General features: G+C 41.5%; 1 protein-coding gene across 1 annotated transcript in view; it reads right to left on the bottom strand.

Moving 5' to 3' along the window:
• LOC128643792 (serine/threonine-protein kinase 10-like) overlaps window positions 1-15,203 on the bottom strand; it is a gene marked incomplete at its 5' end in the record, with an annotated part of 161,281 nt that overhangs the window by 52,012 nt on the left and 94,066 nt on the right. Inside the window, one exon of the mRNA XM_053696605.1 lies at window positions 8,358-8,487. Coding sequence (XP_053552580.1) covers window positions 8,358-8,487 — 130 coding nt within the window. The remainder of the gene's footprint in view (window positions 1-8,357; window positions 8,488-15,203) is intronic.

The following is a 15,203-nucleotide window of genomic DNA, read 5'->3' as shown; positions in this document are numbered from 1 at the left end:
GGTATCAAACATGTCAACCTTATGGAACATAATTGAGAGGGCGGATATTCCAGAGCTCCCTCACAATATAAACAGGCATTATTATTTGGTATAGAGGGAAAACCCTCTAATGATTTAGAATCCTCCATAGCTAAAGTACGATATGCGGAGGACTACAGAAAAAATTAACCTTATTGTAAATAAAAAAATTGCACCTTTATACCCCCAATGGCTGGGGCACTCACCACCTCCTATGACCCAGACAGAACAGAGATAAAACTCCTCTCCGGTAGTAACTCGGTCAATGGAAGCCTCGACCATTCCGGTCACATGGTGCGCAATGCAGGACCGTCCCTGCTATGAGAAAAAGCACGCCAAGCTTTTAAGCTGCGCAACCTTCAAAGTGAAAGTGAAACCTGTATGTTCCATCTCAGCCTATAAGCCAATAAACATCTTACACATAAAGCAGCATAAAATCAAATAAAGCATATATGATTATACCCAACTGTTCATAATCCCCCTCAGGAGATATTAGCCCTTGATTCCATATAGATAAAAGGAGCCACACTGTGACCCTGTCTTCTAGCGTTTGCAATATGTGTAAAAATTGAAACGATCTTACCGGAATCTATGCTGTGGAACAGAAACACGGTCCTTCAAGTTTGACAGATTGTAGCAGCGCTTCTGACATGGACTTTCGTGAAGAAAAGCAGGCAGCGAAACACATCAACGCTGATTGCTTAGGAGCTGTTAATATGAGTCTGGATTGTTTCGCAGAAAGACTCTCCCTGCATCTTCAGACTCTAACTTTAATCAATGCTCTCACTAAGAGGCCGACAAGACTACTTAAAACTCCAGTCCCATCTCGAAGGGTACTACCCTCCATAAGGAACTACTCCGAAATCTTCTGACACTTCTCTGCCAACCTCCTGTGATGAAAGGCAAAGAATGACTGGGGGATAAGGGAAGTGGGGGAGGTATTTAAGCCTTTGGCTGGGGTGTCTTTGCCTCCTCCTGGTGGCCAGGTTCAGTATTTCCCACAAGTAAGGAATGCAGCTGTGGACTCTCCCTGTATTAAGAAGGAAATATTTATTTGCCATCATCTTTCCGTCTTACACTCAAAATTATCTTTACATTTTCTTCTTCATATACTTCAGTACACTGATAAACTCAGGTACAGATCCTCTGTCTGCTCTACTAGATCTGCACTGAACTGCGTAGAGCATAAAATTCACCTATCTGTTGAATCATTCACTACAGAGTTTTCAAGCTGCATCCGGAAGCAGGAGCTACATAAAAGGGCTACCTCCATTTTATCACACTGCATGGGGTCTAGTCCTCTGTCGGTATTCACCAACAACACTGAGGATAATAATCACTGAACTATATCTCACAAAAAGTATTATTTATAGGTTATACTAAGGGCATTTTTATGTGCCACATCTAGTAGTAATGCATAACTTGTCCATAAAGCCCTAGTAACTTCAGTTTTCAAGCAAACCAAAATGAATAAGCAGTGGCAGCTATAAACATAGGATTCCATATATTTCAAGGGAGGAGAGGGAGTGGGTATGAGCATCACAGAAACCTGCGTCAATGGTGGGGATCTATATTTGGTTAATGTGAGGTTTTCTCAGTGTGGTTATATGTATTTTACAGCATGAGTGTGTGAGTGGGAGAGACACCAAAGAGTGATTAAACTTTGTTGATCATGAGGGATGATGACACTCATTACTTTAAGGTAACTAGAACTTTACACCTATTTGCTTAAAGAGACATTTATGGCAAGATAAGAAAATTTATGCTTACCTGATAAATGTATTTATTTTTTTACATGATGAGTCCACGGATCATCTTAATTACTAATGGGATATTCACCTCCTGGTCAGCAGGAGGAGGCAAAGAGCACCACAGCAGAGCTGTTAAATAGCTCCTCCTTTCCCTCCCACTCCAGTCATTCGACCAAAGTTAGGAAGAGAAAGAAAAAGCCGAGGTGCAGAGGTGTCTAAAGTTTACAATAACCCCCAACCTCTCTAAAAGAACAGGCAGGCCGTGGACTCATTGTGTCAAAAAAGAAATACATTTATCAGATAAGCATAAATTTTCTTTTCTTTTTTAAGACACAATGAGTCCACGGATCATCTTATACCAAAGCTAGAGTACACAGATGATACGAGAGGGACAAGACAGGGAACCTAAACGGAAGGCACCACTGCTTGAAGAACCTTTCTACCAAAAGCGGCCTCACCCGAGGAAAAAGTGTCAAATTTGTAGAACTTTGAAAAAGTGTGAAGAGAGGACCAAGTTGCAGCCTTGCAAATCTTTTCCACATTAGTTTCATTTTTGAACGCCCATGAGGAAGCAACAGCCCTCGTGGAATGCGCCGTAACTCTCTCAGCAGGCTGCTGTCCAGCAGTCTCATATGCAAAACGTATTATTCTCTTCAGCCAAAAAGAAAGAGAAGTAGCCGTAGCTTTCTGTCCCTTGCGTTTTCCTGAGAAAACCACAAAGAAGAAGACTGACCAAAGTCCTTAGTCGCCTGCAGGTAAAACTTTAAAGCACAGACCACGTCCAAATTGTGCAGAAGTCTTTCCTTCTGAGAAGGATTAGGACACAAGGAAGTAACAACAATCTCCTGATTAATGTTCCAATCAGAAACAACCTTAGGAAGAAATCCTAATTTAGTACGTAAAACTACCTTATCTGAATGGAAAATAAGATAAGGAGACTCATACTGTAATGCCAAGAGCTCTGACACTCTCCGAGCAGAAGAAATAGCAACAAGAAATAAAACTTTCCAAGATAACTTAATATCTAAAGAATGCATAGGCTCAAACAGAGCCCCTTGAAGAACTTTGAGAACTAAATTAAGACTCCAGGGAGGAGTAACTGGTTTGAACACATGCCTGACCAAGGCCTGACAGAATGATTGTATATCTGGAACATCCGCCAGACGTTTGTGTAACAAAATAGATCAGGCAGAGATTTGCCCCTTTAGGGAACTTGTTGATAAACCTTTCTCCAAACTCTTTTGGAGAAAGGACAAAATTCTAGGAATCCTAACTCTACTCCATGAGTAGCCCTTGAATTCATACCAATAGAGATATTTACGCCAAATTTTATGGTAAATCCTTCTAGTAACAGGCTTATGAGCCTGAATCATGGTCTCTATGACAGAGTCAGAAAATCCCTGCTTGGATAAAATTAAGCGTTCAATCTCCAAGCAGTCAGCTTCAGAGAAAGTAGATTTGGGTCAAGGAAGGGCCCCTGGATCAGAAGGTCTTTCCTCAACAGAAGTCTCCAAGGTGGTAGAGATGTCATCTCCACCAGATCTGCATACCAAATCCTGCAAGGCCATACTGGTTCTATGAGGATCACAGAGGCCCTTTCCTGTTTGATTCGAGCAATTACTCGAGGAAGAAGAGCAAACCGAGGAAACAGGTATGCTAGATTGAAGGTCCAAGGGGCTGCCAGAGCATCTATCAGTTCCGCCTGGGGGTCCCTGGATCTCGACCCATATCTCTGGAGCTTGGCATTCTGTCGCGATGCCATGAGATCTAATTCCACTGACCCCACTTGAGAATCAGGCTGGAGAACACTTCCGGATGGAGTTCCCACTCCCCCGGATGAAAGGTCTGCCTGCTCAGGAAATCCGCCTCCCAGTTGTCCACCCCTGGGATGTGGATTGCCGCCAGGCAGCAAGAATGGGCCTCCGTCCACTGAATTATTTTGGATACCTCTGTCATCGCCAAGGAACTCCTCGTTCCTCTCTGATGATTGATGTAAGCCACTGACGTTATGTTGTCCGACTGGAACCTGTTAAACTGTACCGAGGCTAACTGGGGCCAGGCCAGAAGAGCATTGTAGATCGCTCTCAGTTCCAGAATGTTTATGGGTAGAACAGACTCCGACCGAGTCCATGTTCCCTTTAGCCCCAGACTGCTCCCCATCCTAGAAGTTTCACAATCACCCAAGATGGTCTGCAAAAGCAGGTTCCCTGGGAGAGATGATCCAGAGACAACCACCATTGTAGAGAATCCCTCGTCTCCAGCTCCAGAAGTAATAGAGGAGACAAGTCCGCATAATCTCCGTTCCATTGCCTCAGCATGTTCAACTGTAGAGGTCTGAGAAGGAAGCGAGCAAACGGGATGATGTCCATTGTTGCCACCATCAGCCCGATTAACTCCATGCACTGAGCCACTGATTGTCGAGGAGTGGACAGAAGGACTAGACAAGTATCGATAATCTTTCATTTCCTGACTTATGTCAGAAAAATCTTCATAGACAGGGAGTCTATTATGGTTCCTAAGAAAGTTACCCTTGTATTTGGAACTAAAGAACTCTTTTCTAAATTTATCTTCCACCCGTGAGATCGTAGGAAGGACAACACCAAGTCCATGTGGGATCTTGCTAGCAGAAAGGATGGTGCCTGGACTAGAATGTCGTCCAGATAAGGCGCCACTGCAATGCCGCGTGATCGAAGTACCGGCAACAGAGATCCCAGAACCTTTGTGAAGATTCTGGGAGCTGTGGCAAGACCGAAAGGAAGAGCCACAAACTGGAAGTGTTTGTCCAGAAAGGCAAACCTTAAGAACTTGTGATGATCCCTGTGAATGGGAACATGTAGATATGCGTCCTTTAAATTCACTGTTGTCATAAATTGACCCTCTTGGATCAATGGAAGAATGGAACGAATTGTTTCCATCTTGAAGGACGGTACTCTGAGAAATTTGTTTAGACTTTTGAGGTCTAAAATTGGCCTGAAGGTTCCCTCTTTTTTGGGAACAACTAACAGATTTGAATAAAACCCCAGACCCTGTTCCTGAATTGGAACGGGAACAATCACTCTGAGGGAGGAGAGGTCTCCTACGCAGCGTAAGAACGCCTCTTTCTTTGTCTGGTCTGCAGATAATCTTGAAAGAAGAAATCTGCCTCTGGGAGGAAAAACTTTGAACTCCAGTTTGTATACCTGAGACACTATTTCTATTGCCCAGTGATCCTGAACATCCCGAACCCAGGCTTGAACGAAGAAGGAAAGTCTGCCCCCTACCAGATCCGGTCCCGGATCGGGGGCATGCCCTTCATGCAGTCTTGGAATCACTAACAGGCTTCTTGGATTGTTTCCTTTATTCCAAGACTGACTGGGTCTCCATGTAGGCTTAGATTGTTCCTGCTTAGAGGAGGAAGAGGAAGAATTTCCTTTGAAATTTTGAAAGGAACGAAAATTACTCTGTCATCCTTTTTATTTATTTCTCTTATCTTGAGGGAGAAGATGACCCTTACCTCCCGTGATAGAGATAATCTCCTTCAGATCAGGTCCAAACAAGGTCTTCCCCTTGTAAGGAATAGCTAGAAGTTTAGACTTAGATGACACATCTGCAGACCAAGGTTTTAACCATAAGGCTCTGCGAGCTAGAATAGAGAAATTCGAGATCTTAGCTCCCAATTTGATAACTTGAAGGGAAGCGTCCGAAATAAAGGCATTAGCTAGTTTAAGAGCTTTTATCCTATTTTGGATCTCATCCACAGAAGTTTCTGTCCTGAGGGCCTCAGACAGTGCATCAAACCAATATGCCGCCGCACTAGTGACAGTGGCAATGCACACAGCCGGTTGCCACTGCAGACCCTGGTGTACATAAATCTTGAGTAACCCCTCTAACTTCTTATCCATAGGATCATTGAAAGCACAACTATCCTCTATGGGAAAAGTAGTTCTCTTAACTAAGGTGGTAACGGCTCCTTCTACCTTAGGAACAGTTTGCCAAGCCTCTTTAACAGAATCGGCTATTGGAAACATCTTCTTAAATATAGGAGAGGGAGAGAAAGGAATGCCCGGTCTCTCCCATTCCTTAGCAATGATTTCAGTGGCTCTTTTAGGAACTGGAAATACATCCGTGAAGGAAGGAACCTCAAAATATCTGTCCAGTTTACTAGACTTCGGAGGGACAGCCACCACTGTGGAGTCGCTATCATCCAAGGTAATTAAAACCTCCCTGAGTAAAAGGCGAAGGTGAGATTTCTCCTTTAGAAGCTACTGTGGTACCCTCCTCTTCAGGTCGTTGGGAGGATACCTCCGAAATTGCCACAATTGCATCAGAAACCTCGCTTACTGCAGGATTGGCTTTCCTCTTGTGTTTGCCCTGCAACATTGGAAAAGCAAACAAAGCATCAGAAATAGTAGAAGACATGAGAGAGGCTATGTCTTGTAACGAAATCCCAGAAGGGACTATAGCTCAAGCGCAGGACACTGCTTGTGGGGGCGGTAAATCTTGGGACGCTTGGGGAGAAAGCTGCGGCATATATTGACCCTCATCAGAAGACTCTTGGACAACATCTGACTTAGAGGAAACTGGCTCTAAAAAAAATCTTGTCCCTATAACACACAGTCCTTTCAATACATGAAGGACAGAAAGGGATTGGTGGTTCCACGTTGGCGTCAAAACCCAAAGCGCAGGTGACATCTTGCACGCCCCCTTGGTCCATACTTGTTCACAATTTGTCAAAAAGTAAAGAAAAATCTCCAAAAGTATTGGCAAATAAGAATTATAAAAATCGTTACTGTCTCTTTAAATAAAAACGGTTATCTTTTTTTACTGCAGATTGTCAGATTAAGAAACGATTTCCCTTTTATTTACTATAATCGTTTATTATACAATCAAATCAACCTCAGCACTCTGCTGAAGTGCTTCTATCTGACTGACGATCAACTAGATTTCCTCAGATGATCCGTATTGCTTTGATATTCTAAAGCAACAACGATACTCTGTGCCAAAACGGAAATACCGTCTCTGTACTAGCAACGCATGAATACTATCACCATGCGGCTCTAGGACAGACCGATAAATCCCTTCCTTGATGTCGCACTGATTCCTCTCAGTAACAGAAGCGCTATGCAAGTGGCGCGCAAAAACAGGAAGGACCGCCCATCGTGGGTGTAAACTATGCCGTTCTATTGCAATGCATTGAATAGAAAGTGAAACCACCAGAGCCATTCTGGAACCCATTTGTTTAGCAGCTTAACTCCAGCCCCAGTGTCTGCTACATAACACTGCCCAAATACTTTCTCCTCAGGAAAGAATGTCCCAACATAAAGAGCAATTTTCCTACAGAGCCCCTTATGTTCACTGTGTGCTAAATGATATTCTGAGTCTCCTTGTGCCCCAGAAATTTAAAGTAGCACTTACCTTAGCTTCTGCCTGGCAGCAAGGCAGCTCTCAGGCTTGAGAGGTCCTCTCCCTCACATCGACCTGAGGATAATAAAATGCTGAGTCAATGATTACGTCAGACTGAAGGATATATACGGTAGCAAGAAATATGGGAGGCGCAGTGAGAATTATGTTCCACAAGTTCCCATTACTGAAGAGACTGATATGGACACCAGCTACACCCTAGTACAAAGCAATACATCTTGCACTGCTTCAAAAAATAATAAACTCTTGATTGAAGAATCTATACTAAACACCTCACTTTACCTCTTCCTATCACTAACGTAGGCAAAGAGAATGACTGGAGTGGGAGGGAAGGGAGGAGCTATTTAACAGCTCTGCTGTGGTGCTCTTTGCCTCCTCCTGCTGACCAGGAGGTGAATATCCCATTAGTAATTAAGATCATCCGTGGACTCATCGTGTCTTAAAAAAGAAATAAAGGCACATAGATGAATTACATTTTTTAATAGAAACATATTTGCAATAAAAAAATCATGCATTGGCAAAATGTTTCTAGTAAAAATTATCACTGTTTTAGTGCTAACATTTTTCTCTGCATGTGCAGCATAGCTAGATATTCTTAGTGCACCAGCATTTTAAATACTGCAGCTGCTCAGAGAGCCAGTCGAGATTGTATTATGTCAGCAATTAACAAATTGAGTCATTACCAGATGGTACAAGCATCTTAGACTCTCTGACCAAGTGCTGTGTTTAAATCGCTAGTGCACGGTGCATACTTAAATACACTTTTGAAACAGCTATAGATTTTATTAGAAGCATGTCTGCTAATACATGTATATTACAAAAATGCTTCTATTCAAAACTCAAATGCATCCATGTGGATTCAAATTTTGGCTGAAATGTCCCTTTAATATTTTAAGAACTGACATGATTTTAAAAAAATACATCTAAATGTTATTCTCAAGGTAATTGTTGATCTGAATACATCATGATATATAAGCATTTGTTTAGTGTCCCTTTAACATAAGTATATACTAAGTCATATATAATTATTTAATGACTCCTGCAGGCAGTAAGGTATTTTTTATAAAGGCAATGGGAATTAAGAGACTATTGGTTATTTCTCTACAAAATGTATATGCTGGTGTTTCAGGTATTGGTAGGAGTATCAAATATATAAAAGACTTGGCCATTTCTTCATATTAACACTACCTCTTATAAGCTGCTGTTTTCTGGTAAGAAACTCGCGCTCCTTTTCATATATCTCCTTCTTATTCTCCAAAATGATTGTTCTCATGGCAAAAGACAAATCCTCCTTCTGCTTGTTTAGGAAGTGTTGCTCCTGTAAATCAGCAAAGGTAAATCTGATTGGCTCATTGGTGAATGCATGCTAGTACAACAAGTAATGAATAGTGTATACAAGCAGCAACAATTATAAAACAAAGATCAAAAATAAAAGTGTTGTGCTTTTTTTTTAGTTCAGAAATAATGAAAATGAACTTTCATTGCATACAGAAAGGTCTAAAAAAGAAATATCTAACAACAGTTTCACAACAAAACATAAAATAAAAAAGTCTTCCAACAGCAGCTAATCCCAGCTAGCAGAATCCCTCTACATTACATTCCACAAATTATTGCAAACACAAAGGCCTCACAGAGGCTGTTCCAAGGAGATCTTGGCAGAGAGACCGGTTTAACTCTGAAGCACAGATAGGACCTAGTGTTCTTGCAGAACAGAAGTGCAGTGTTTATTCACAGGTAACCCCTATACCTTATACTGCTGCTTTCTGAATGAAGCCTTTCAGCGATATGTTTTGTAAACATGACACTTAAAGGGACACTGAACCCAACTTCTTTCTTTCTTTCATGATTCAGATAGAGCATGACATTTTAATCAACTTTCTAATTTACTCCTATTATCAATTTGTCTTCGTTCTCTTGCTATCTTTATTTTAAAAGTAATGTAAATCTTACCAGCCAGCCCATTTTAGGTTCAGCACCATGGATAGTGCTTGCTTATTGGAGGCTTACATTTACCAACCAATAAGCAAGCAAAACCCAGGTTCTCAACCAAAAATGGTCCGGCTCCTATGCATCAAATTCCTGCTTTTTAACTAAAGATAGCAAGAGAACGAAGAAAAATAATTGATAATAGGAGTAAATTAGTAAGTTGCTTAAAATTGCATGCTCTATCTAAATCATGAGATAAAAAAATTGGGTTTAGTGTCCCTTTAAGGGATTAGGCCAAAATCAGATTAGTCTCATTTTAAGGGTTACCACTCAAAATGAAGAGTTTTGGAAAACCTAATAGTCACAGGCTGCAAATGTTTTAAAAGCAGAACAGAAATGTAACCATACACAGGATGACAACACTTCATTCTCATGAACAATTGCTCCTTTTGTAAATGTCTGTGTGGATATAGTCACTTGATGTGATAGAATTTAAAAAAAGACATTGCACTGTAAAAATAGTTTCTCCATAATGTGCTCCCAATTACTTGTTATAGTAGCTGCATAATCTAAAATGTATGGGGGGGGGGGGGAAGAGAGAGAAAAAGAAATGCCCATTTAAGTTTATTTTTGTATATGAAATAGCTGTTTTGATGCCTCGATCTATTATTCTCAAGAAAATGCCCATACACATGGCCCAAACATGCAGTGACAAACCTCATAGCCTTGTATTTCTCTCTTTACATTAAGGTATTTTTATCTTCCCAATACTTGATTTCTGCTAAAGTAGTTATGTTTTTAGCACAGGTGGTGATTTCAAACAACAAAAACATAATTTAGCTTACCTTATAAATTAATTTCTTTCATGGTGGTCCACAATCCATTACTCCTGGAAATTACTCTTCTATAGCACTAGGAGGAGGCAAAGATTCCCAAACCCCAAGAGCCCTATAAAACCCCTCCCACCTCACACACAGCTCAGTCTAACATATAGCCAAACAAAGTGAGGTAAGAAAAAGCAATAATAGCCATAAAAGGATCAGGGGAAAAAATGTGCTGAAGAAAAAACTAAACCCAAAAAACAGAAGGTTAGGATCTCATGGACTCTCACCACCATGAAAATAATAAATTTATCAGATAAGCATAGATTATGTTTTCGTTCATACAAAGGCTGCTTCAGAAGAAAAAAAAACATAAAAATGGTAGAATTTTGTAAACTTATGCAAAGAAGACCAAGTAGCTGCCTTGCAAATCTGATCAAACTGAAGCTTCATTCTTTAAAGTCCAAGAAGTGGCAACTGACCTAGTAGAATAAGCAGTAATCTGTAATCCTTGTGAATTAAAAGTTTCAACCAAGAGGCCAAAGGAACAGCAGAAGCTTTCTGACCCTTCATAGGACTAGAAATAAGAATGAATAAACTAGAAGTTTATCTAAAGTCCTTAGTAGCATCAATGCAATAACAACATCCAAAGAAAACAAAGATCTCTCTGAAGCATACTTAGGATTAAGACACAAAGAAGGAACAATCATCTATCTGCTAATGTTTTCTGAAGAAACAACCTTATGCAAAAAAATAATAAAAAAAAATCAAATGAAGTCCATAAAACAGCCTTATCCTGATGAAAAATCAGATTAGGAGAATCACAAGAAAGAGCAGATAACAAACTCTTCTATCAGAAGAAAAATCCAAAAGAAATAACACTTTCCTAGAAAGTAGTTTAATATCTTAAGCATAGGTTCAAAAGGAAGGTCTTGTAAAACCCTTAACACCAAGTTAAGATACCATAGAGGAGAAATTGGCTTGATTAAAGGTTTAATACGGACAAGAGCCTGAAAAAGCTATCAGGAAGATTAGCAATCTTTCTAGGGAACACAACTGAAAAAGAAGAACTTTGCCCCTTCAGATAATTGGCAGATAGGCCCTTATCCAGACCATCCTGCAAGAACTGCAAAATCCTAGGAATTCGGAAAGAATGCCAGAGAAAAACATGAACCAAGAAATAAAGGCCTTCCAGACCTTATGCTAGATTCTACTAGCTACAGGCTTACAAATCAAGGTTTCGATCACAGAATCAGACAAACCCCTTTGTCTAAGGACTAAATATTCAATTTCCATGCCATCAAGTTTAGAGACTTGAGATCCTGATGGAAAAACAGACATAGGAGCCGATTTATCAAGTGTCTGGCAGACATGATCCGCTGTAGCGCAACATGTTCTCCAGACATCGATAAATGCCGACAGCATATGCTGATGGCATTCATCATTGCACAAGCAGTTCTGATGAACTGCTTGTGAAATGCGGCCCCCTGTAGATTCGCAGGGGATGTCAATCAACCCGATCGTATGAAATCGGAAAAATTGATGTCCGCAGCCTCAGAGGAGGCGGACAAGTTAAGGAGCAGCAGTCTTAAGACCGCTGCTTCTTAACTCCACGGAAACAGGAGTATACGGCCGTGATATATCGCCCCCCTAGAGTCAGAAGGTCTGACCGCAGAGGCCAAGGAGGGCAGTTGAACCAGATCTGCATACCAAATCCTTCGAGGCCATGCTGCGGCAATCAGGATTGCGGATAACTTCTCTAGGCTTTTCTTGGAAATTTCTCGGGAAAGAAGTACGAGAGGAGGAAACATATAAGCAAGCTTAAAAAAACAAGGAGCTAATAGAGCATCCACTTACTCTGCCTGAGGATCCGCGAACCTCGCAAAGTACCTAGGAAGTTTGCTGTTCAAACAAGAGGCATCAGATCTATCTCTGGGCACATCCTGATGTAGAGATTGACGACTGAGAAAGTCTGCCTCCCAGCTGTTCACCCCTGGAATATGAATCGCTAAGACTAGACAAGAATTGGTTTCTGCCCATGAGAGAATTTGAGACACCTGATGGTTGACATAAGCTACTGCTGTGACATTGTCTGTCTGGAAACGGAGATGAGACTGGTCTGAAAGTACCTTCCTTCTTTGGAACAATGAAGAGATTTGAATAAAATCTTATCCCCTGTTTCTGCAAAGGAACTGAAAAAATCATTCCCATAGATTCCAGATCTGAGACAGACTTGAAAAAAAGCTTGAGCTTTTACAGGATTCCTTGGAACATTGGACAGAAAAAAACCTCTCTCTGGGAGGCCTTGTTCTGAAACCTATTTAATATTTCTGAGAAACTATATTCAGAACCCAGAGATCTGGAACAGACTTAAACCAGCCACCCTAAAGAGACTTAATCTGCCTTCAACATCTGGACACATAACAATATCCCTGGTTGCAGGGCGCATTCAACTTGTAGAAGGTAAAATAGACATTTTACTCTTGCTTGCAGGTGAGAGAGCAGCCAGCACCTCAGAAACTACAGCAATGATAAAAAAAAAAATCACAGTAGGTGAAACTATGTCAGAATTCTCCGGTAATGAACAAACAGAAAGTGCGTTAGTACCTAAGGAAAAAGCATTAGGTTGGTCTGATTGCATTAACAATTCTACATTTGCTACATAAATGAGCTGGAGAAGGCACTTCAGATTTTTTATAATAAGCACACCTAATAATGGTAGAAAGGTGTTCAGGGGACTCAGTTTCTTGGATAGATTTAGAGACAAAGTTAGACTGCTTCATTATAGCATATGGCAAAGCACTGCAATAAACAATATAATCCCCTTAAAAAGCTTTTGCGGAATGGAAATCACTAACCCCCTAAGTAGCTTTTTAAATAAACTCACAGGTACAACGTGCAATAAGCCGGACTGCAAACAAAGCAGTAGACATTACCTACCGACAAGCGCATAGCTTAGGATGAGCGTGTGCTACCCCCAACGCGCGTAAACCGGCCAACGCGCGAAAGAACTATAGAAAGACTAAAAAGGGACGTGCACTAACCTGACAAGTATTAACGTGATGTGCACAACCGCAACGCACGTAAACCTAATGGATGATGCGCAAAATTCAAACTAAGCACGCCAAAAAAGCAGACGTGCGCAAAACAGTAAAGCAATAGTGTAAAGGATTCTGTCCCAGGGCCATATATATTACCAAATATATACACAATAACACTCTCAGAGAAACCTCTCTTGGCTAAGACTAAGCGTTCAATCTCCACGCAGTCAGTCTCAGAGAATCTAATTTTGATGTAGGAAGGGACCCTTTAGTAGAAGGTCCCTGCGACAGGGTAACCTCCATGGATGAGATGAGGACATCCCCACCAGATCCACGAACCAAGTCCTTCACGGCCAGGATGGAGCAATTAGAATCACCGATGTTTGATCCGAGTCACCACACGGGGAGAAGAGGTAATAGAGGAAATAGATATATCATTCTGAACCTCCACGGAACCGCTGGAGCATCTATTAGTTCTGCTTGAGGATCCCTTGATCTCGACCCGTACCTGGGTAGTTTGGTATTTAGATGGGAGGCCATGAGGTCTATCTCCGGCATCCCCCATCTAGAGCATATCTCTGCAAATACCTTAGGGTGGAGAGACCATTCCCCTGGGTGAAAAGATTGCCTGCTGAGGAAGTCTGCTTCCCAGTTGTCCACACCCGGAATGTGGATCTCTGACAGCATACAGTTCGCCCATTCCAGGATCTGAGAAACCTCTCATCGCTAAGGAACTCCTCGTTCCTCCCTGATGGTTGAAGTAGGCTACCAAAGTTATATTGTCCGATAGGAATCTGATAAACTGGGACGAACCCAGAAGGGGCCAAGCCATCAGGACACTGAAGATTAAAACAGGGGAGTATAAAGAAGTGCAAAAGAGAAACAAGCTTGAGTAATTTATTGTAGCAAATTAAATAAATAAACATAAAAACTTACACTCAGGTAAGCAGCAATGATCGTCTTAAGAACAAACAAAAGTCATCCAGTGTAAACCTGCAGCGGTCTGAGTCCTGCTCTGCAACAAGCTGAAACGTCTGTGATGGAAAACAAGCCGGCAAACTTGATTCGGCGTCTGACGTCAGTATGGAGCTGAAATCGGAGCGTCCCCCTCAGATGGATCCTTTCTCCGACCGCACAGTCAAACAGCTGATGATAGAAAATAGTCCCCAAACAATATCCCTACGCGTTTCGTTCGGATCTCGGCTGAACTTTGTCAAGGGCAGCACAAATGTTCAGAAGTTCAAACAGTATACTGTCATCATAGGTAGTCCATCTTTTATACCATAGGTACAAGCGCCTATTGCCTAAGTACAGTATATTTCAAAGATTGAGCAAAATTATCCTAAATCAACATTTCAATGGGAGGCATCATATGTTACTTAGTTAATACAAAACTGACAAGACTGAAAAAATCACAGTGATGTATGTAAAAAACACAATTTATGCTTACCTGATAAATTTATTTCTCTTATGGTGTATCCAGTCCACGGATCATCCATTACTTGTGGGATATTCTCCTTCCCAACAGGAAGTTGCAAGAGGACACCCACAGCAGAGCTGCTATATAGCTCCTCCCCTAACTGCCATATCCAGTCATTCGACCGAAACAAGCCGAGAAAGGAGAAACCATAGGGTGCAGTGGTGACTGTAGTTTAAATTAAAATTTAGACCTGCCTTAAAAGGACAGGGCGGGCCGTGGACTGGATACACCACAAGAGAAATAAAGTTATCAGGTAAGCATGAATTGTGTTTTCTCTTGTTGATCTTTGTGTATCGGAATGTGAAGGTAAGCATCCTTTAAATCCACTGTGGTCATGTACTGACCCTCCTGGATCATAGGTAGGATGGTCTGAATAGTTTCCATTTTGAAAGATGGAACTCTGAGGAATTTGTTTAAGATCTTTAGATCCAAAATTGGTCTGAAGGTTCCCTCTTTTTTGGGAACCACAAACAGATTTGAATAAAATCCCTGTCCCTGTTCCTTCTGTGGTACTGGATGGATCACTCCCATAACTAGGAGGTCTTGCACACAGCGTAAGAATGCCTCTTTCTTTATCTGGTTTACAGATAATCCTGAAAGGTGAAATCTCCCTTGTGGGGGGGAAGCTTTGAAGTCCAGAAGATATCCCTGAGATATAATCTCCAACGCCCAGGGATCCTGAACATCTCTTGCCCATGCCTGGGCGAAGAGAGAAAGTCTGCCCCCTACTAGATCCGTTACCGGATAGGGGGCCGTTCCTTCATGC

The sequence above is a fragment of the Bombina bombina genome, unplaced genomic scaffold (genome assembly GCF_027579735.1).
Source record: "Bombina bombina isolate aBomBom1 unplaced genomic scaffold, aBomBom1.pri scaffold_769, whole genome shotgun sequence".
Taxonomy (NCBI): domain Eukaryota; kingdom Metazoa; phylum Chordata; class Amphibia; order Anura; family Bombinatoridae; genus Bombina; species Bombina bombina.
This window is presented reverse-complemented; position numbering and strand designations above follow the sequence as displayed.